The following is a 22,200-nucleotide window of genomic DNA, read 5'->3' on the forward strand; positions in this document are numbered from 1 at the left end:
CGTCTTTGTATGGGACACAACGTTGGGGCCTTATGGGCTTTGCTTGCTCTATTGGTGGCCTTAGGGTTAAGTGGATTTAGGAGAGTGATTGCAGGGTCATAGACATACAAGTCATAGAGCTGTGCTTTGTCCATTCTCCTTGAGAAATGGACATCTGCGCTGATCAGCACCTGCCTCAATCCTAACAGTCCATTTCTCAATTGCAGGAATAGTTGGATGGGCCAAGGTGTACACGTCATGGGGTGAGCAGACCGGTTGGGCTGATGACTACACAATGGAGCCAGACATCATCAGACGGGAAGAGCACAGTCTCTAACATAACGGAAATTGGGTGGCAAAAAAAAAAAAAACTATACATATAGGCCTTCTCTCATGCTGATTGGGTAGATCACTTGAATGCACTCCTCCTGAACTTTGTTAATAAAACTAATTGTAAGGATTTTTATTATTTTTTCTTATGCCTTAAAACTGATCGGGCAGCCCAAACTGTAAGGCAGAGAGACTTGAAACTTTGTCAGAAGGAAGTAGTCTTGCTCGCTACTCGGATACCCGGACTCATCCAAATCGGCCAATAAGTGGTTACATTTGTATAGTGTTTGCGTGTGTCTCGACAGTTAAAAAAAGCCACAATAATCTCATGAAGCGAACTTGCGTCAATTATCTTGATGGATGATGCAGAGGAAACTCTGACCAATAAGAGGACAGTTGTACACGCATGTGACTTGCATAAACACATTTTGATACCCTTTGACTGACTGAAAGGGAACTAGATTGAAGTTTGACGGTATGATCTGATGCTGTTCCGGTAAACTAAGTCTTCACATCGCTATAGTTCCTGGAGGATTTGTGTGTGTGTGTGTGTGTGTGTGTGTCCAAATGGCCCCATTTCAGAAAATAATACAACGGCGATCGCATTGACTATAAATACCACTGAAGTGCGCATTCAGTCAGCAGACGGTTGCGTTGTGGTGCTAAGTGAAATTATAAACAAGGTTTAACCCAGCTTAATAAGGAAACTATCCGTAAGCCTCTTAAGTTTTTGAAAAATATAAACACTGAGAAGCACAACAATGCACTATTTGTTTGGATTTACCTAGTTCTGAGTTTAACAACACAACATGGGTATGACAATCTCTTTGTTGAACTAATGGCCAAAGATGATAGGTGTTTGGGAAACCAGTTTGAAAACAATTATTAATTTTGCATTTCCATCTGGTGGTGCTAGTGGTGCAAACATCAAACACACCACATTTAAATGCATAAAAGTATCAAACATACTGTGCTTTGGACTCTGAAGTCTGACAGAGATGCCATTAGTTTGTCCAACTCTAATGTAGCAGATGTAGCTGAGGGTTTCGCTGAGCTAGAAACAGAAAAACAGAAAAGAAAAGAAAAAAAAACACCATCACTGTCCAACAGTCATAGATTCTTATTGATTATATACTGTCTACACCCATAAGAATTTCATCTTTGTGAATTTAACTTTCCTCCAGAATGTGGGTATTACTGCATATAAATACATTTATTTAAATGAAGATGTTTGCAGAGATATGCTATCAGTCAGTACTATCTAATACAATGGTACTATCTAGTATGTAGTTTGTATGTAATCTCCTATCTGTCATAAGAGGTGGAGAATGAGTATATAGAAAAAATGTATATAAAGATAAACATACATAGAAAATATACCAGTGCACTAACCAAGTAGAGGATGGACCAGACTTGGAAGACTTATCATCTTTTTTGGTGCTGGGGAATTGAGCCAAAATCTCATCTAAGAAAGACATAGGGACAACAAATGCTTCAGAGTAGTTCTGTTCAAAATGGAATGCTTGGGTGCAGCTTACTGCATACAGTACACTAAATACTGGATACTGCCTACCCAGATAAGGTGACAGGGTGACATTGATACAATGTTGAGTTTTGATCCAAACCATCATTTTGGTTGAGATTGACATTTCAATGTTGAACGTATGTTGGACCAGCATTGAAATTTTGATGAAATATGACAGTACACATGGGTGGAAAAAGTAACATTGATTTGTAGTTGATGAGCACAAGATCATGCAGGTATGAATCTCTGCAGAACACTAGTGGGTGTTACACAATCAGTGGGGCATTTTCAAACCACAGTGGACATTTTCAACCTCTTTACCTGATTTGCTCTAATCCACTGGTGGCTTGGTTTAGGGGTGGGCCTCAATGATTTTAGCAAGTCAGGTAAAGCAATTGAAAAACACCCATTGTAAATTGAAAATGCCCACTGATGGAAAATGTAGGTAACCTCTGTTCCCTGATGGAGGGAATGAGACATAGTGTTGAATGCTGACACTACAGGTCACTCTTGGGAGCCCCAAACACCACTGACATATTCAGAAAAAGCAAATGAAATTGGCGTGTGAAATTTGCATGTCTGGCCAGGCCCCCTGATATACAAGTATATAAGGTGGCCAGCGTGCATAACACTCAGGTTTGTGCTGAGGAATGTCTTGGCCAGTTCAGCCATTACCCCTCGTAAGCTCAGAGTAATTTTTACAAACCACACAGTGATCAAAAATAGCTTACAATAGGAATAGGTGTTACAACAGAGACACGGAGGCAGACGTAAAAGCAATGTAAGCAGGTTTATTGTCAAACAGCAGAGTTATAGGATATGAATGGGTGAATAAACAGTTCTTGGAAGATGAAGAGAGCGTGATACTGTCCTTGCAATGTGTTGCAGATGCGGATGGAGTTCGGCGTTGGAGGATGATGGCAGAGACACTCACACACACAGGCAGGTAGGCACACGAGGAGAATTGGAGACGAAGGAGATGGAGGAGACGACTGGAACAGGTAAGTATGGCGATTGGAGTCCTTAAGGTAAGCATACATGGATTGTAGTGCAAACGAGACCGGACAGTGAGTGTGTGTGAGTGTGGTGGTTTTGTAGTGGTGGTAATTGCAGTGCTGATGAGTCACAGGTGGCGGTGATCAGTAGGCTGGTGATTGAGTGCGTGGGTAAGGGAGTGAGGTGGAACCTGACGTGTCTGTGACAGTACCCCCCCTCCCACGGCCTGCTCCTGAGGACCGAGGACCCCGACGTCGTGGTGGTCGTCCTCTAGGGCGTGGGGCAGGTCTGTCCGGGTGGTTGGAATGGAAGGTCTGTAACAGATTAGGATCAAGGATATCATTCTTGGGGACCCATGAGCGTTCCTCGGGGCCATAGCCTTCCCAGTCGACCAGGTATTCCAGTTGACCACCACGGCGCCGGGAATGCAGAATCTCGTGAACCACGTACGCAGTGCCATCATCCAGAATGAGTGGAAGGGGGGGCTCGGCGGCTGCCACGTCAGGTTCTGTGGAGGGAACAACAGAAGGGTGGTGAGGCTTGAGCAGTGATACGTGGAATGTAGGATGAATTCTACTATACTGTGCTGGAAGTTGGAGACGGGGTTGATCTGCCGGACGATGGTGAACGGGCCAATGAAGCGGGGACTCAGCTTCTTGCAGGGCAGACGCATCCTGATGTCCCTGGTGGACAGCCAGACCTTCTGCCCCGGTTGGTAGACTGGAGCGTCGGAGCGCCGAAGGTCGGCTGTCATTTTGCGTCTGCGCAGGGCTCTCTGCAGTTGGTGGTGAGCCGAGTCCCAAACCCTCTCGCTCTCCCGGAAACCAGTAGTCGACTGCTGGAACGTTGGAGGGTTCCCCATCCCAGGGGAACAGTGGGGGTTGGTAACCGAGTATACTGGTTCCAGGAGTTCTGGTGGCCGTGACAGAAGGTACGCAGGAAGCGGCCTATCTCCTGGATCTTCCGTTCCGTCTGCCCATTCGACTGAGGATGGTATCCGGATGACAGGCTGACGGTCACACCCAGGAGGGAGAAGAACGCCTTCCAGACGTGGGAGATAAACTGGGGTCCTCTATCGGAGACAATGTCTTCGGGTATTCCATAGTGACGAAAGACATGGTTGAACATCAGTTCTGCAGTGGTCACGGTGGTAGGTAGACCCTCCAGGGGGATCAGACGGCAGGATTTTGAGAAGCGATCTACCACCACCAGTATGCAAGTGTGACCCTCAGATTCGGGGAGATCCGTGACGAAGTCCACTCCCAGGTGTGACCAGGGTCTCTCAGGAACGGGCAGAGGATTGAGCTTGCCGGTGGGAAGATGGCGTGGGCTCTTGGAGATGGCGCACTCCCTGCAGCCCTGCACGTACCTTCTGACATTGTTGGCCATGTTGGGCCACCAGAAGCGTTGTTTGAGCAACGAGAGGGTCTCATTGACCCCCGGGTGGCCAGTGCCAAGTGAAGAATGTGCGTTGTGCAGAAGTGGAGTGCGTCGTGCCCGTGTGACGTACTGCAAGCCTTGGGGGCAACCCGGCGGAGTGCGTGAGGAGGCATTGGAGGAGGGCATGGTTTCCTCAGACCACTGGATGGGGCCTATGAAGACTGACTCTGGAAGAATGGTGTCTGGGGTTTCAGGCTTTTCGTCTGGGGCATGGAGACGAGACAGGGCATCAGCTTTTGTATTCTTTGAACCAGGGCGATATGAGATGGAGAAATTGAACCGAGAGAAAAACATGGCCCACCGAGCTTGGCGAGGGTTGAGTCTTTTGGCAGCCTTTAAATACTCAAGGTTCTTGTGATCAGTAAGAACTTGGAATGGGTGATTAGATCCCTCCAACCAATGCCTCCACTCTTCAAGGGCAAGCTTGACGGCCAGGAGTTCGCGGTCACCGATGTCATAGTTGACCTCCGCCGGGTTGAGCTTGCGGGAGAAGAAGGCACATGGATGGAGTCTACTTGGTGTCCCCTGCTGCTGAGAGAGGACCGCTCCCACTCCGGTGGTGGAGGCGTCCACTTCCACGACGAAAGGTAGGTCTGGGTTAGGGTGGACGAGGAGGGGAGCGGTGGTGAAGGCTCTCTTAAGGGTTTTGAAGGCGTTGGTGGCTTGCGGGGACCAGGACAGAGACTTGGGCTGGTGACGGAGCAGATTGGTGAGTGGACTGACGATTGTACTGTAGTTCTTGATGAAGCGACGGTAGAAATTGGAAAATCCGAGGAAGCGCTGGAGTTCTTTGATAGTTGTTGGAGTGGGCCAGTCTGGATGGCGGACACCTTCCCCTCGTCCATCCGGATGCCACTGTGGTCAATCACGTACCCCAGGAACTGGACAGAGGGCTGGTGGAAAGAGCACTTTTCAGCTTTGAGGAAGAGATGGAATTGCCGTAAGCGTTGGAGGACCTCCGCAACGTGGTGGCGATGTTCGGCCAAGCTCCGGGAGTAGATGAGAATGTCGTCTATGTACACCAGCACGAACTTGTGGAGAAACTCCCGGAGCACCTCGTGTATGAAGTCCTGGAATACGGAGGGGGCGTTGACCAGACCATACGGCATCACGAGGTATTCGTAGTGGCCGGTGGGCGTGACGAAGGCGGTCTTCCACTCGTCCCCCTCGCATATCCGGATGAGGTTATACGCGCTGCGGAGGTCCAACTTGGTGAACACAGTGGCACCGCGGAGATGTTCCAGGGCCGCTGGGACGAGGAGAAGTGGGTACCGGAATTTGACTGTGATCTTGTTAAGGGCACGGTAATCAATGCAGGGCCGCAAGCCTCCGTCCTTCTTAGCCACAAAAAAGAAGCTTGAAGCAGCAGGGGAAGTAGACGGGCGGATGTAACCTTGACTAAGGGCCTCTCTGATGTATTCCTCCATGGCCTTCTCCTCCGGTAGAGACAGGGGGTAGATACGTCCCCTGGGCACTGGCTCACCCGGTAACAGATCGATGGCGCAGTCCCATGGCCGGTGTGGAGGTAGCTTGGAGGCGCGTTGCGGGCAGAAGACGTCACTGAAGGGGGCGTAGTCCGGAGGTACATCCACTGAGCGCTTCTCCACGGGGATTTCGATGGACGTGGCATTAATGGAGAGAGTTTTGGAGAGAGGAGATTTCGGAACAGGAAACTCAGGAAAGCAGTCGAGGAAGCAGTGGTCGCCCCACTTCAGGACTTCGCCCGTGCGCCAGGAGATGGTGGGATTGTGAAGCTCAAGCCAGGGGCGCCCTAGAACCACGTCAGCGGTGGACTCCTCCAGAACCAGCAGATGAATGTTTTCGGTATGAAGAACTCCCACACGAAGTTGAAGTGGTCCTACACAGTGACGGATGGTCTTGCGGCTCAGGGGTTTGCCCGTGATGGAGTGGATTTTATAGTGAGTCGGAGACGGGGAGACCTTGAGTTTGAGTTGTCGACAGAGGGTGCCAGAGATGAAGTTTCCTGCTGATCCTGAGTCGAGGAGCGCCACCACTGGAACAGAAGTATTAACAGCAGTAAGGTTTACAACAGTTGTGAGTGGTTTCATTCTTGGAATGGAGGGAATTATCGCACTCACCACGGGCCGAGGAGGACGGGTTGGGCATGCGGAGATGACATGCCCCGGAGATCCACAATATAGGCATAAGTTCAGGGTCAGCCTTCTCTGTCTTTCCGTTGTTGTGAGACGCGAATGGTCAACTTGCATAGGTTCGCTGGCTGGTTCTGGAGAGCTGACGGGTTCGGACCGACGGAGGAGGATGTTGGAGCGAGACTGGCCCTGGTGCCCGAGGAGACACGACTGCATACGAGAACCCACGCGGATGGCGAGTTGGATGAAGCGTTCTAGTCCTATGGAGTCCTCGTATGCAGTGAGATGCAGCCGCACATTAGGCTCCAGACCTTGACGGAAGGTGGTGATGAGGGCTTGTTCATTCCATCCGCTGGTGGTGGCTAGCGTTCTAAACTGCAAGGCATATTCGTTGACAGAGTTATTTCCTTGTTTTAAATTATAAAGTTTCTCACCAGTCGATGAATCCGAGAGAGGTTTTCCGAAGACCTCACGGAAGTGAGAGACGAACGCCGGATAGGATTTCACCACAGAGCCTTTCTGAGTCCACAGCGAATCAGCCCATTGGAGGGCCTTACCTTGCAGTTGTGAGATGATGAACGTGATTTTAGCCGTGTCGGTGGGGTAGAGGTGCGGCTGCATCTCCAGGACCAGTTCGCATTGGAGAAGAAATCCGCTGCATTCCTCCGCCGATCCAGAGTAGGGCGCCGGTTTGGCCATGGGACTGCCGGTGAATGCTGGTGAAGAAGCGGTGATGGTGGGTGCGGAAGCAGCCACATTGGTGGAAGACGGTGGAGATGTTTGTGGAGTGAGTGCTCGGCGTAAGATGTCCACGAGCTCTTGGAACGGGTCGTTGGTGCTCATGCTGTTGACTGTTGGTATGGTTCCGGTCTTCTGTTACAACAGAGACACGGAGGCAGACATAAAAGCAATGTAAGCAGGTTTATTGTCAAACAGCAGAGTTATAGGATATGAATGGGTGAATAAACAGTTCTTGGAAGATGAAGAGAGCGTGATACTGTCCTTGCAATGTGTTGCAGATGCGGATGGAGTTCGGCGCTGGAGGATGATGGCAGAGACACTCACACACACAGGCAGGTAGGCACACGAGGAGAATTGGAGACGAAGGAGATGGAGGAGACGACTGGAACAGGTAAGTATGGCGATTGGAGTCCTTAAGGTAAGCATACATGGATTGTAGTGCAAACGAGACCGGACAGTGAGTGTGTGTGAGTGTGGTGGTTTTGTAGTGGTGGTAATTGCAGTGCTTATGAGTCACAGTTGGCGGTGATCAGTAGGCTGGTGATTGAGTGCGTGGGTAAGGGAGTGAGGGGAACCTGACGTGTCTGTGACAATAGGTAGCTTCAGCTGGATTTCCTTTTGACCTTTTCTGTTGTTCTTCTTCTTCTTTTTTTTAAGGAAAAACATCTACATCACATCCATCCTACACTATGGAGACCACATCCTACCCTTATGGAGTTTAATATGTGGAAGCACATCTCAGGAAATACCACATGTGTCACTGGGGTAGGTCCAACCTGAGAGGGGGGAGCTACTAGATAAGACCTACAAACAAGGTGACTGGCAGCAGAGATAAAGTACTGCCTAGAAGAAGACATAGGATAACTGTTAGGGAAGCTGTATCGTGAACAATACTTCATATGTTATGACTGACAGGGAATCACTACATATGGAGCACCTATCTCGGTATACGGGCTGACCAGAGGGGTATGTATCATGAGTACTGAGCCTGGCATTGAATTCCTCTGCTGAATACGACTGCCGTAGGGTGCTAATCAAATTATATACCCAGGTTTCACCATCCTAGGGAGCTCAAGTAGACAGAAAAGTGCACGTTATCAACTCCGGGAGGGGAAAGGCACTGTGTGCAAGTGGTACACCCAGCCAGTTGCCCGCAGTTTTATCTGTTTGTACCTATCAACATGCTGGGCGAAACTGGCTCAACCCTGAAATTACAAAACCTCACAAAGGTATTAGGTGTCACCCACCCTGCAGCTATGCAGATGTCTGTTAAAGAGGTTGCAAGTCCTTGCAAGTTCACCACCTGATCCCTGAAAGGGGTGATAGGAATTTTGGGCACGAAGCTTGGTCGGGGTCTCAGGATTACGTGAGAGTATGCCAGACTGAACTCAAGGCATGTTTTGCTGACAGAGAATACCTGCAGGTCCACAACACTCTTGATGGAGGTGTGCACCGTCAGGAGTGCTGTCTTCAAAGAGAGGGCATCAATCTCAACAGACTCAAGCAGCTCAAATGGGGCTCTCTGTAGGCCCAGTAAGGCTACAGACAGGTCCAATGAGGAAATAAGGCATGGCTTTGGAGGATTCAATCTCTTAGCATCTCTGAGGAACCATGATGTGCTGCTATAGAAGCTACATTCACTTTCAGGGTGGACGTGAGCGTAACCTGCCTTAGTGATTTATATACGCCACAGTCGCTGTATTGTCTGACCTGACCAACAAATGCCTGCCCTGGATCAGTGGTCAAAACCTTAGCATAGCAAGCAGTACTGCCAGCAATTCAAGGCAATTGATGTGCCATTGCAGTTGAGGTCTCTTCCAAGAGCCCGAAGCTGCAGGCCCATTGCATACAGCTCCCCAGCCCGACTTGGAGGCTTGTCATGCTTACCGAGTCCAACTCCATAACAAGAAAAGAGCTGCTCTGCACTGGGGAGAACTTGCTCTTTTCTCAGTTGACCTGAAGCCCCAATCGGCTGAGGTGTCTGAGCACCAGGTCCCTGTGTGTGCACAGCAGATCTCGAGAGTGAACTAGAATGAGCCAGTCGTCTTCCCTTAATGGTGCAAGAGCATCCTCCGTTACTTTTGTGAAGATGTGAGGTGATAGGGACAGCCTGAAGGGGATGACCTTGAATTGATATGCTTGACCCTTACAAGCAAAGCAAAGAAATGGTCTACGTCGAGGTAGAATCAAGACATGGAAAGACACATCTTTCAGGTCTATTGCCGCAAACAAATCCTGCTGACGCAATCCTGCTTAACGCAAGTGAGAATGTGCTTCTGCATTAACATTTTGAATGGGAGCCTGTGCAGGGCCAGGTGGAGGTCTAGGATTGGTCTCATCCCTCTGTCTTTTTTCTGTATGATGAAGTAAGGGCTGTAGAAACCGTTCTTCATCTCGGATGGAGAGACAGGCCCTATTCCATCCTTCGCCAGGAGGACTGCAATCTCCACATGCAGGACAGGGGCGTTTTTCTCTGCCAAGGAGGTAAATAGAATGCCACTGAATCTGGGCGAGTGCCTGGTGAACTGAATCGCATATCTGGGTCAGACTGTCCTGATGAGCCAGCACGATGGGCTGGGAAGTACCAATCATTCAGGCAAGTGGTACTAATGGAATTGTTTCATTGTTTTTAGTTTTTCTTTTTTTTTCTCCACTTATTTCTTTTAAAGGGGACCTATTATGCAAAATTCACTTTTCCATGGTGTTTGGACATAAATGTGTGTTGGCAGTGTGTGTACACAACCACCCTATTGTGATAAAAATCCACCCACTCCTTTTTTTTTTAATCCCCATAAATCATAAGCAGTGTCTCAGAACAAGCCGTTTCCAGATCCCTGGCAGTGTGACGTCACAAAAGCCACATGCCCCGCCCACAGTGTTGACTGACACTGACGTTTGAACATAGACCCGCCCTGAGCGCGTTCACAGCGAGTCCGCCATTGCTGCACTGACGAGAATGTCTCCCAAGCGTTTTAGGTGTTCTGTAGCTGGATGGATTAATCCACATAGCTCTCTTCATTTACTACCTAAATCTGAGCTGCTGAAAACGAGGTGGATTAACTTGGTTTTCCAGGAAAATGCTCCCTCAGTTCTGCCGAAATTCGTTTATGTCTGCGCGATTTCACACCGGACTGCTTAGTGAATGAATATCAATACAAAGAGACAATACAAAACAGAGACTGTGCTAAAAATATGCTACTCAAGGATATACAAGTAAAAACTGTTCGTGATCCAGCTTACAGTCTCCAGAGTGATACTATATGGCAGTAATGAAGGTAAGAGGGCACTTTATTACAGTTCATCTGAGCTTATTTACGGGTATAAAGTTTATCAAGCACCACCCGAAAGGCATAAGGTCTTTATTCGTTTACTGTTAGTTGTAACGAGTGTTTCTGTGTTATTTGCTATGTTGGTGATGATAATACAAGGGAAACAGAGAGAGAGAGTTTATGGATAATATTTTGATGCACACTTGCAATGTTTTATTAAGCTCTTACAGTGATTTTCTAGAGTGAAAACAGACGGTTCATCTTTTCTGTTAAGTACAATAAACGTCATAAAACTCATCGGTAAAGTTTTGGCCATCATTCGGACGGTACAACAGGCCTGTACTAATATAGTAGATTAAAACAAGAAGACAATATAAGTTATAACCGTAATTGAACTAAACTATACCTGTTCTATCTCCATGCAGCATATATTTGCAGCTTCTTACATTATAGTGCGTCTTGACCATAGACTGTAGGTCCTGACTGAATCCTGTCACCGGAGAATGAGCTCTTGAAGCTCCGCCCTCTTGGCCCGATCGCAGCAGCTCATTTGCATTTAAAGGGACCGCACTGACACAGCTCGTTTTTGCTCAACCACTAAAAGTAGCCATTTTAACATGCTATAAAAATTATCTGTGGGGTATTTTGAGCTAAAACTTCACATACACACTCTGGGGACATCAGAGACTTATTTTACATCTTGTTAAACAGGGCATAATAGGTCACCTTTAATTTAGATGAACTTTTGTTTAACTGAAACTGGGCTGGGATGCCCATGGCATGCGAAAGGGAGAGTAAATGCTCAAATTAAGTGTTATATAATTTTTTTTTTTTTGTGCAAGATTAATCAGTGGTGTAGTCGGGGTGATACGCACGCATACACCGTATGCTTACTTTTTGCTCAGGGCTGTTTGCGAATTACGACTTCTAAGGATCAGTATTTGCGTATACCCACTTGTTTTTTGCTTCGAAAGTCCATAAAATATTGTCCTGTTAGCTTCCCCTTTAACTGTGAGTATAATGCTGTTGTGTAAACTCGCGATTCTTTGTTGTAATTGGTGCATGAGCACTTCTGTCATTCTACCTTTTCCCGCTCATCATCGGCTAAAAAAACAGGCTTGACAGTGCGTGTTCGCGCTGCAGCGTGAGATCTCCGATCAAAGCCACTCTGTGTTTTAAGCGGTGCATTGAGCGCATTTCTCTCACTGCAGCGGACACGGCACGAGAAATATGGTAGTGAGTAAATAAGACTATTAATTAATTATATAGCCTACATCATACATTCAGAGCTTTTATAAGCGCTAAGTTCCCGTATGAACTGAAAAGACCATCAGCGCAACTGAAGCCTTGTTTATTTAATGCATTAGTGGTGCGGGAATCATAAACATAAAGGCTGTTACTCTGAATCTTATCACACTCCAAACGTGTGATAAGATTGATTCCCATGAGCCATCCCAACACTGATGATAAAATATGCGATCCATTTGAATTCTATTGAGAGTTAAACACTTTAAAACACTATAGAGAAAGTCAAACGTGATCTAGACTGATGAACAAAATGAACAAAAGACTGAAAAGAGGACAAACATCCTGCTCCAACCATTGTTAGGGAGCTTTTAAACTATTCATGACCCACCCTTACTAGAATTTATATAGTTTTATTGTAGTAATTATGGTAAATTTGGCTAACTTGTAGAATTTATAATCTATTAAGGGAATATATTTTCACTAGATTTATATTACACCTGTGACATCTTCTGTTGTTTCTATAGGCTGTGTGTAGGTTGCTATTTTTCACAACAAATGCTATGATAATGGAAAATGATCACATGTGCGTAAATAATATAAAACTGAGTTTACAGAGGTTACCGGGGAAACAGCTCTATTTCTGCTGCTTCATAAGCACCACCTACCGACAGAGAGTGGTTTAAATTTTCATTCAGCCTGACTACTGTTTTTGTTTGTTTGTGACCACATTTTTATAATGTTAATAAATTCGGCCATAATTTTGAATAATTGAATAATTGAATAATTGGATTTTTTTAATACCCTTTTGAAGAAAATGAAACTTTAATTTCAGATATATCATTTTTCACAGTGAATATAATTCCAAAGCAGCATGTTTAAATAATAGTCAAACTGTAAAGCATTAAAAATGGCAACCAATTTTAGAATGCACTGTATTTATTTGTTGTTAATGAAACATGTTACTAGTGAACAACAAAAATCACATTTACTGTCATGTTTACATTGTTTTTGTTGTTTGGGTAATAGCACACCACTTATTTTTTTAGGACTACACCACTGAGATTAATGTAAAGTGGGACATTTAGTAGTGATTAATGTTTTGTTATGCTAATTTAGAAGAGTTTCTGTTAATGTGGTTTTTGGAGAGTTACCATCATGGTGACAAGTGGTGCATGCAGCTTGGTTTGAGAGCAAGCATGTTAAATGCTTTATATTGCTGTACTCATTAAGTGCTATACCATGCTGTTGTTAACATGTTAGTAAATTAGCAAGTTGGCATTTTCTGAATTAACTTGTTATAGCTAGATAAGTTTACACTAATAAAAATGTTCACACTGAGGTTACATGATAATTTTAAGTTTAATGTATGTTAGTGTACTCAAACATTTTAAGTTAAGAACAATTAAAATGCATGCAAAACAAAAATCTGCCAGTTCTGCTTGCTTAAACTTTGAATTTCTTAACTTAAAAATTTTGAGGCAATTTTTTTTTTTTAGTTTTGCCAACTTATTCGGGTTTGCAGTATAGTTGCAGTACATTAATTTAAAAAGTTTTACCACTGAAGTGTAGTTGAAATATTAATTTTGTTTCAAACTTAACTCTGGGCACATCATATTGCAAGATTTATTTATGTTGAAATTATGTTTAAGTTATATTTTTAAAGTTTTAACAAAAGTATTTTCACAAGTTCACAAGTACATGAAATCTGATATCTGAATTTGGCACAAACCTAGAGTACTCCCGCTCCTTGACTGGGATAGAAACCAGCCAAGACTAAGGAAATGGGGTGATCGAGGGATGCTATGAAACTGTCACAGGACAGAGATGAGGGACGGCTACATATATATACCATATATATACCAGCTTCCTCTTGTGCTGTTTGTTTGATTACCTGAATGTGTTTCTCCCTAGCTTTGTTAAAATAATCTCAATTTAGAATCATCACATTGTAACATCAATTCAACAATATTACCAATGATTCAACAGCTGTGATGCAGAATTAACATTACAGTTTAACATTAATTCAACAACATTAACATTGTCATAGAACAGAAGAATACAGACAAAAGTTAAATCCAAACATAGTTTATTGAATAACAAACAGGAAGTTAGCAGGTAAGTCTCTGGATTGCAGATTGTGATGGTGATACTGGGATGTGAGTGATATCTGTTGCAGGCAGACAAGAGAAGTGACTGGTGGACTGAAGACTGGCAGACGATGACACACAGAAGCAGTGTTGCTAATTGCTTTCAGTTGAAAGTAGCTAAAACTGGTCGCTAAATGTCGCTAGATGTCATACTGTGTGTAATATAAATATAGACCAGTGGGCGAGTCATGGAATCTAGATAAGGTTTGTCCAAGAGGTTGCTAAATTTGTCGCTAGGCTTTTGAAAAAAGTCTCAAAAGGGTTGAGGAATTCAGCACTGCACAGAAAACTGAAGAAGATGAAGGATGGGACAGTTCGATGAACAGGTAAGTAATCCATATAAAAAGTAGCCAGGTAGATGTTCAGTGCTGAACGATGAGACCAAACGAAGGTGAACCGAGGAGTGCTGGCTTTTATGGAGGAACTGATGAGGCTGATGACAGACAGGTGAGGTGACTGTTGAGTGTGCAAAGGTGGTAGTCAGAGAGGATGATGGGAAATGTAGTGTGCTAAGGTGACTGGTCTGGTGACTGAGGATTGAGATTATTGATTATTTTTGTTAATTTCAATATTGATTCAACAGCGGTGATGTAGAATCAGTCATAGTGTAACGTTGATTCAGTGACATTACCATAGTTTTTTTTTTTTTTATTGAAATCTTACCTTTGTTTCAACATTAATCGTGGGTGCAAAAGTGATATTGAACCAACAACACTTATAACATTGATTCAATGACATTACCATGGATTTTTGTTGAAATCTCAACATTGTTTCAACATTAATTGCAGGTGCAAAATTGATATTGAATCAACATCACTTTGTAACATTTATTTAATGCAATAAGCGTTGACACATCAATATTGACTCAACATCGTTTCAATAATTGCTTGCTATCTAGGTACTATTTCTGAAAACAGATGTGAAACAATCCTGTACAGTGATAAATAGTAACTGCATTGTTACTTTGTTACATTATTACATTGACCAAACAATATCGCCTCACGTTTAATTTAGCAAGTGGAATCCAATTATAATTTCAAAAAGGAAAAGTTTTTATTTTGTTTTTGAACCCAACTTTTGGCAGTCTGCAAAGTTAGTTGAGTGCAAGCAAATGTAACTGGTCATGTGTATTTTCAAGATAATTTGGATACTGTGCACAGTGTACATAATGTATGCTACTATCTTTGTGTAAATTCCCAGCTAGCATGGTGACATTGATACAATGTTGAGTTTTGATCCAAACCATCATTTTGGTTGAGATTGAAATTTCAATGTTTAAAGTGTGTTGGATCAGCATTGAAATTTTGATGAAAGCTGACAGCAGACATGGGTGGAGACAGTGGCATCGAACTAACAGTGATTTGTAATCGATGAACACAAAATTATGCAGGTATGTATCTCTGCAGAACACTACTAGACTTGCTGTCATAGCAACAGGTCCGTAAACTCAAACCTGCTCGGGAGCAGGCTTATTTCATGTAAACAGGATTCGATGATTTTTGCAGTAAAATATCCAAAAAACACTTATATAATACAGCATTTTCTCCATCATACAATATGTTTTAAAATTAATTACATGCCATTTATCAACACAAGCAACTCAGTGTCACAGACACGCCAGGCTCCAGCACCCTCCAATCACAGCGCGCACCATCCCCGGAATACAATCACCGTCACTTGCACCTCATCAGCACACTCATCACCAGCACTACTTAAGACACACTCACACACAGTCACATTGTCTGGTCTCGTTTGCATCAAAGGATTTACCTGAATGCTTACCTCAAGGACTCCTCTTGCTACTTACCTGTACTCTGTGTACCCAAGCTCCTCTCCTCGTCTTCTATCTGGTGTGAAGTGTTGTCTGAAGTCATCTACTTCATTCAGCAAGTATCATTCTCCATTGTCACTCTGCAACCACAAAAGGACTGTGTCATTCTTCATATCATTCATCAGTCACGAACTTGCATCTGTTTACTCACCTGTTGTCATCCTAATACTCTGCTTGTGTTCAATAAACTACCTGTTAACCTATCTTCTGTCTCCTGGCTGGTCCTATTGTAACAGAAGACCGGACCAAAACAGCAGAACACAAGCATGAGTCAATCGGATCCTTTCCAGGATTTGGTGGACGCGTTTCGTCGCACTTTCAATGTGCAACCACCATCACAAACGCCACCGCCCGCTCCAGCTCCCGCCATCACTTCCGCATCCACCGTCACCTCTTCCTCACCGCCCACGTTCACCAGTCCCATGGCCAAACCGGCGCCCTACTCTGGTTCGGCGGAGGACTGCAATGGATTCCTCCTGCAAGTCTCTCTGACCCTGGAGATGCAACCGCACCTGTTCCCCACTGACTACTCTAAGGTAGCGTTCATCATTTCACAACTTTCTAGCAAAGCTTTACAGTGGGCCGATTCCATCTGGTTGCAAAACAACCCCGTGACTTCCGGGAAGTGTTTGGAAAACCATCTTGGGATTCTTCTATCGGTGAGAAACTGTATAACTTGAAACAAGGAAAGTTGTCTGTTAATGAATATGCTCTGCAGTTCAGAACTCTCGCTGCTCGGAGTGGATGGAACGAACAAGCGCTGCTGACGTCATACCGTCAAGGACTGGATCCTTGAGTGCAGTTGCATCTCGCTGCATACAAGGATACCATCGGGCTCGAAGGTTTCATTCAGCTGTCAATACGCTTCACCACTCGTATGCAGTCCTGTCTCGAAGAGCACCAGGGTCAGAGCCTCCACAACCCCTTCCTCTGCCAGCCAGAATCCGTCAGCACTCCAGAACCAGCCCAAGAACCCAAGCAAGTGGAATCATCACGGCTGACTCCAACTGAAAGACAGAGAAGGCTGACCCAGAATTTATGCCTTTATTGCGGATTACCAGGGCATGTACTCTCCTCGTGCCCTACACGTCCTCCACGCCCCATGGTGAGTGCCATTATCTCTACTCTCCAGACGCAAAAGCCACTCACCACGACTATAACTCTTACTGCTGCCGATGTTGTCTTCCAGTATCCGCCCTCATCGATTCTGGGTCAGCGGGAAATTTAATCTCTGGCACCCTCTGTCATCAGCTCAACTTCAAGACCAAGAGCACGCCGACCACTTACCAGATCCACTCAATAACAGGCAGACCTGTGAGTAATAGACGAGTCAGCCGCATCACAAAACCTGTGCATCTACAAGTCGGAGTGCTGCATCACGAGTACATTCAACTGCTGGTTCTGGAGGGTTCCACCGCTGACGTGATACTAGGGCGCCCGTGGTTGCAGCAACATAACCCCATCCTCTCTTGGAACACCTGGAGAAATCCTGAAGTGGGGCGAAACCTGCTTTCCCGAGTGTTTCTCTGACCTGCCTGTTCCCAAGTCTCCTCGCTCCAACATTCTTCCAGTCTGTGCCACATCCGTTGAGAGTCCCCTCGAGAAACGATCTGTGGACATCCCGTCCTGTTACGCCCCCTTCAGCGACGTATTCTGCCCCAAGAGAGCCTCCAAGCTGCCTCCACACCGGCCATGGGACTGCGCCATCGACCTGCTTCCGGGTGAGTCAGTGCCAAGGGGTAAAATTTACCCCTTATCCATCCCGGAGGAGAAGGCCATGGTGGATTACATCGAGGAGGCATTGGCTCAGGGATATATCCAACCATCTACTTCCCCTGCTGCATCCAGCTTCTTCGGGTGGGGGTGGGGGGGGGCTTGGGGGGTACATCTGTACTCCGTGTTGGGGGGGGGGTACTGTCACAGACACGCCAGGCTCCAGCACCCTCCAATCACAGAGCACACCATCCCCGGAATACTAATCACCGTCACTGCACCTCATCAGCACACTCATCACCAGCACTACTTAAGACACACTCACACACAGTCACATTGTCCGGTCTCGTTTACATCAAAGGACTTACCTGAATGCTTACCTCAAGGACTCCTCTTGCTACTTACCTGTACTCCGTGTACCCAAGCTCCTCTCCTCGTCTTCTATCTGGTGTGAAGTGTTGTATGACGTCATCTACTCCATTCAGCAAGTATCATTCTCCATTGTCACTCTGCAACCACAAAAGGACTGTGGTCACTGACTACGTTTACATGGACAGCAGTAATCCGATATTAATACGATTAAGCCAATACTCTGATTAACAAAGGACCATGTAAACAGCGATGTTTTATTACCTTAATCCGACTAAAGTCATACTCGAAGTAAACACAAATCGAATTAAGACAGGTGGAGTATTACTATTTTAGTCGCATTATTGGAGTGCATTATAGACATGTACACACCTTAATCACACTATTAACGTCATGTGGGAGTTTTCGCCACATTTTGCCACAGGACACATAATACACACACGGCAGTGGTCAACCGTTTTGACGGCAAACAAGAGAGCAAGCGTCAAACAAGAAGCCACAAATCAAATTCCTCTCACCTCATCTCTCATCCAGTACCTCTGAGTTTGTCGCGGTGGCATGAATAAAAGTTGCCGAATTAAAGTACAGGAGGCCTGATGCTGGAGAATTTGTATCCACCGTTGACCATTTACAGAGCCCCTCACATGAGAGGGAAAATAAATAGTAGCCTGGGCTAAATCGTGCGAAAGATTTACTAATTTGTTCCCTCTATGTATAAATCGAGGGAACGAATTAGTAAATCATGCACACAATTTATTTATTTATTCTTGCATGTCATGTGTGGGCTCCGTATATATATTTGCACGTATTGCATGTCAAATAATTAACTGCACTTGAAGCTTTCGTAAGATTAAAAATGAAAACGCCCAAAACTGTATATGGCACGAACTGTGTGGCGTGATACGTGAAATTCTGTAGAGAATGTCGGACAACGTGCTGTGGGGACGTAATGACGTTTGCCATTAATCGATCTATGTTCTATAACATGTAAAATGGGAACATGAATGGAATATTCTAAAAGCAACTCATGTAAACACCTTAATCATATTATTGTCTTATTCAGAATAAGGTCAGTAATTAGATTACTGCTGTCCATGTAAACGTAGTCATTCTTCATATCATTCATCAGTCATGAACTTGCATCTGTTTACTCACCTGTTGTCATCCTAATACTCTGCTTGTGTTCAATAAACTACCTGTTAACCTATCTTCTGTCTCCTGGCTGGTCCTATTGTAACACCCAGCATTTACTATTATATCCTAAAATCAATCTAGCTTACTGCAGTGTGCAACAAGTCTCTCACAGCAGCCGCCGAGCAAAGGCACAGAGTAACGTCATAACATTTTTAACACAGTCAAATGTATCTAATATGATAAACAGCACTGTGTTACCACATATGCTTGCCTGGAAGAAGCGGCACCAGTGACTGCAGCAAAATAAAAGTTCCGCTGCTCACGAGACATGTGTTACATTTGGCTCTCATTAGCAATCTCTCCAGCGGACTCATTCAGCTCCAACATCACTTGGCCCTGCACTGCTTCATACCATAGTAATGTTAATAAACTCATACATGAACCTGATTTCTTTTCCACTGGCTGTGAGGTGAAGACGACATTTCCCAAGATTCCATGCTCAAACTTGGCGTCATCAAGCTAACAGGCAACCTCTAGCAGTGAAAAATGTACATATTATAGCTTTAAAGGGTACATAACAATCACAGTTTCTGCCAATCTCATGTTAATCTTGATATAGCTAAATAGTAGTATTGCATCCTTCATATCTCCAAAAAGTCTTTAGTTTTTATCATTTTTATAAAAGACAAATACGCTGTACTGACTCTTTCCAAAAAAAAAGCCGAGCTCCTGGAGGCGTGCCTGCCGTGGGCAGAGCTAAAGAATCAGCTTTTGCGTAGAGATCGTCTGCATGCTGCGACATCATTATAAATTGCACAACTCTGTTGCTGCCCCGGAAAAACAAACTGCATCCACTGTTCCCTTAATGCTGGGTTCTTTGGGAAGCTGGAAAAGGTTATCTTTACTTCACAACCAAAAACACACTTCTTTGGTGACATTGTTGAAAAATCTCTCGGCTTCCGTAACATGAACGAAGCGTATTTATGGGTGTGCTCTTGCTCTTGCTCTGGGTGATGTGTGTTTGCACGCTTATAAGGGAGAAGTATCTATCATAATATAGACACAGCCAGTTTTACTTGTTGGGAGATTTATTCATGTGGGAATAATTACTGAATAATTTTACTGGAGTCTCACACACATGATGTACAGTCTATTCCTTGCGTGCATTAATTTGAACCACAACGATTATTATGGGAGTGGCTTGATGCAGCGCAGGTGATGCAGATAACTTGATCTTGACCCTTAAGAAACTTAAATTAATGCTGTCACATAACAAATCAGCTTCAAAGGTAAAATTAAATGAATTGCTAATTACAACATCAAAATAAAAATGTAAAGCCTGTACAAATAGCCTACTATAAATCGTGAATATAGCCTAAATAATTGGGAATCATGTAAAAAGAAAGAGTGCACATTTGATTTATCCATTATAATTTTTATGTCATTTTGGTTGCTTGGCTGTTTTCTTGTAAAGGTCCAGAAATTCATCAGGTGTCTTTTTAATTATATGATATCAATACATTGCTGTCTTGACACTAGCCAGTCGCTGCATTGCTGATCATGGTTTCGAGTATCGATACATCTGCTCATTTTGAGGAACACAAGATATTTTAATCCAATCCGCAAAATCATTTGAAGAACCAAATTAGCCAGAGTTCCCATTCAGTCAGTCACGTTCGACGTTACGATGATACTGACGTTATGGGGTCTCGTTTGGGAGCCTTATCACCTCCAAGTGGTACAAAACGAGCCAATGAGAATTGGCCAGTGAGATTTACATGCCGGGCCACACCCCTGGCATCCGGGTATAAATAGGACTGGCATACTCACTTCCATTCATACTATTTTTTTTTCATACCTGGTCAGGGATGACCAGGAGCAGGTCTTGTTAGTTGCGCCGACTTAAGTGGCCAACCGCCAGCGGTAGTCTCTTCCCTGAGTGGTGTTCTTCCCATCGGGAAGACCCTCGAAAATGCCCGGTCAGCTCTGTGCTTTCCTCCCTTCAAGATGGCTTGGAGCGGAGGCTGTCCCCCTCCACCTTGAAGGTCCCTGGAGGAGGCAAACCCAGCCCTGGCGTTGCTGTGTCCCGTTCGCGCTCTGCGCGTTTACGTGGACTGCAAGTAGAGCTTCAGAAGCTCTGAGCTGCTCTTTGTCTGCTTTGGAGGTCAGCAGAAGGGAAATCCTGTCTCCAAACAGAGGTTGGCCCACTGGATAGTGGATGCCATCGCCTTGGCATATCAGTCCCAAGGCGAGCCGTGCCCCCTTGGGGTGAGAGCTCACTCCACTCGGGGTTTTGGTTCCTCCTGGGCGTTGGCGCACGGCGCCTCTATGGCAGACATCTGCAGAGCTGTGGGCTGGGCGACACCAAACACATTTGTGAGGTTTTATAATCTCAGAGTGGACCTGGTATCCTCCTGGGAACGCTTCCCTGGCGTTTTGGTCATGGCTGAAAAACGTGGGAATCGAATCCCGAAGCACTCTTCCCCAGGGGTAAGGAACAGCAGCTTCGACCATCCCCTGAGTAATGCCCTGTCCGCTCCATCCCACCGGTATGGAAGACTTCCTTGGGCTTATTCCGGACGGTGGAAGGTTACGACTATGTGGTAACACTTGCGTTGGGCACGCTGCAGCTTCCCTAACACTCGTAACGTGGTTCAGTTGCTATGGCATTTTCCAATGGACCCCATTACGTCAGTATCGACGTAACGTCGAAACATGACTGACTGAATGGGAACATCTGGGTTACTATTGTAACCCCCATTCCCTGAAGGAGGGAATGGAGACTTTACATCCCCTTGCCATAGCCCTGAGTCACCGCTGAATGGTCGGGTACCTATCTTGGCTCCTCAGCAAAATATGAATGGAAGTGAGTATGCCGGTCCTATTTATACCCGGATGCCGGGGATGTGGCTCGGCATGTAAATCTCACTAGCCAATTCCCTTTGGCTCGTTTTATACCACTTGGAGGTGATAGGGCTCCCAAGCGAGACCCCATTACACCAGTATCAACATAATGTCTCCATTCCCTCCTTCAGGGAATGGGGGTTACAATAGTAACCCAGACATTCAGTTATCACGATTAGAAGATCTGGTATTCTGTCAAATCATCTCAGATGTATTAAGCAAGATACGAAGAACGGACCCCAGAGGTGTTTATTCCTCAACATGTTTAGCTCCTACACACCTGCCTGGAGGTTTTCATTGATCCTAATGACATTGATTAGCTGGTTTAGGTGTATTTAATTAGGGCTGGAGATAAAAATTGAACAACCCCTACCATAGTGCTTTCTTTTGATATTGAAGTATTAGTAGATTTTAGAAAAAGAGATTTCATAAATAGTTTAATGATTCTATAATCATAGTTATA

The 22,200-nt window shown here is 45.0% G+C and overlaps 1 protein-coding gene across 5 annotated transcripts in view; it reads right to left on the reverse strand.

Annotated features, from left to right (window-relative positions):
- The window catches only part of LOC125265725 (transforming growth factor beta-1-induced transcript 1 protein-like), a 176,478-nt gene that overhangs the window by 63,998 nt on the left and 90,280 nt on the right, over nucleotides 1-22,200 (reverse strand). For all 5 annotated transcript variants that reach the window (XM_048186117.1, XM_048186114.1, XM_048186116.1 and 2 more), the window contains 2 exons: nucleotides 1,702-1,774; nucleotides 1,279-1,363 (listed from right to left, as the gene is read on the reverse strand). In XM_048186117.1, the coding sequence (XP_048042074.1) occupies nucleotides 1,279-1,363; nucleotides 1,702-1,774 (158 nt within the window). The remainder of the gene's footprint in view (nucleotides 1-1,278; nucleotides 1,364-1,701; nucleotides 1,775-22,200) is intronic.

Source organism: Megalobrama amblycephala, linkage group LG3 (genome assembly GCF_018812025.1).
Source record: "Megalobrama amblycephala isolate DHTTF-2021 linkage group LG3, ASM1881202v1, whole genome shotgun sequence".
NCBI classification, from domain to species: domain Eukaryota; kingdom Metazoa; phylum Chordata; class Actinopteri; order Cypriniformes; family Xenocyprididae; genus Megalobrama; species Megalobrama amblycephala.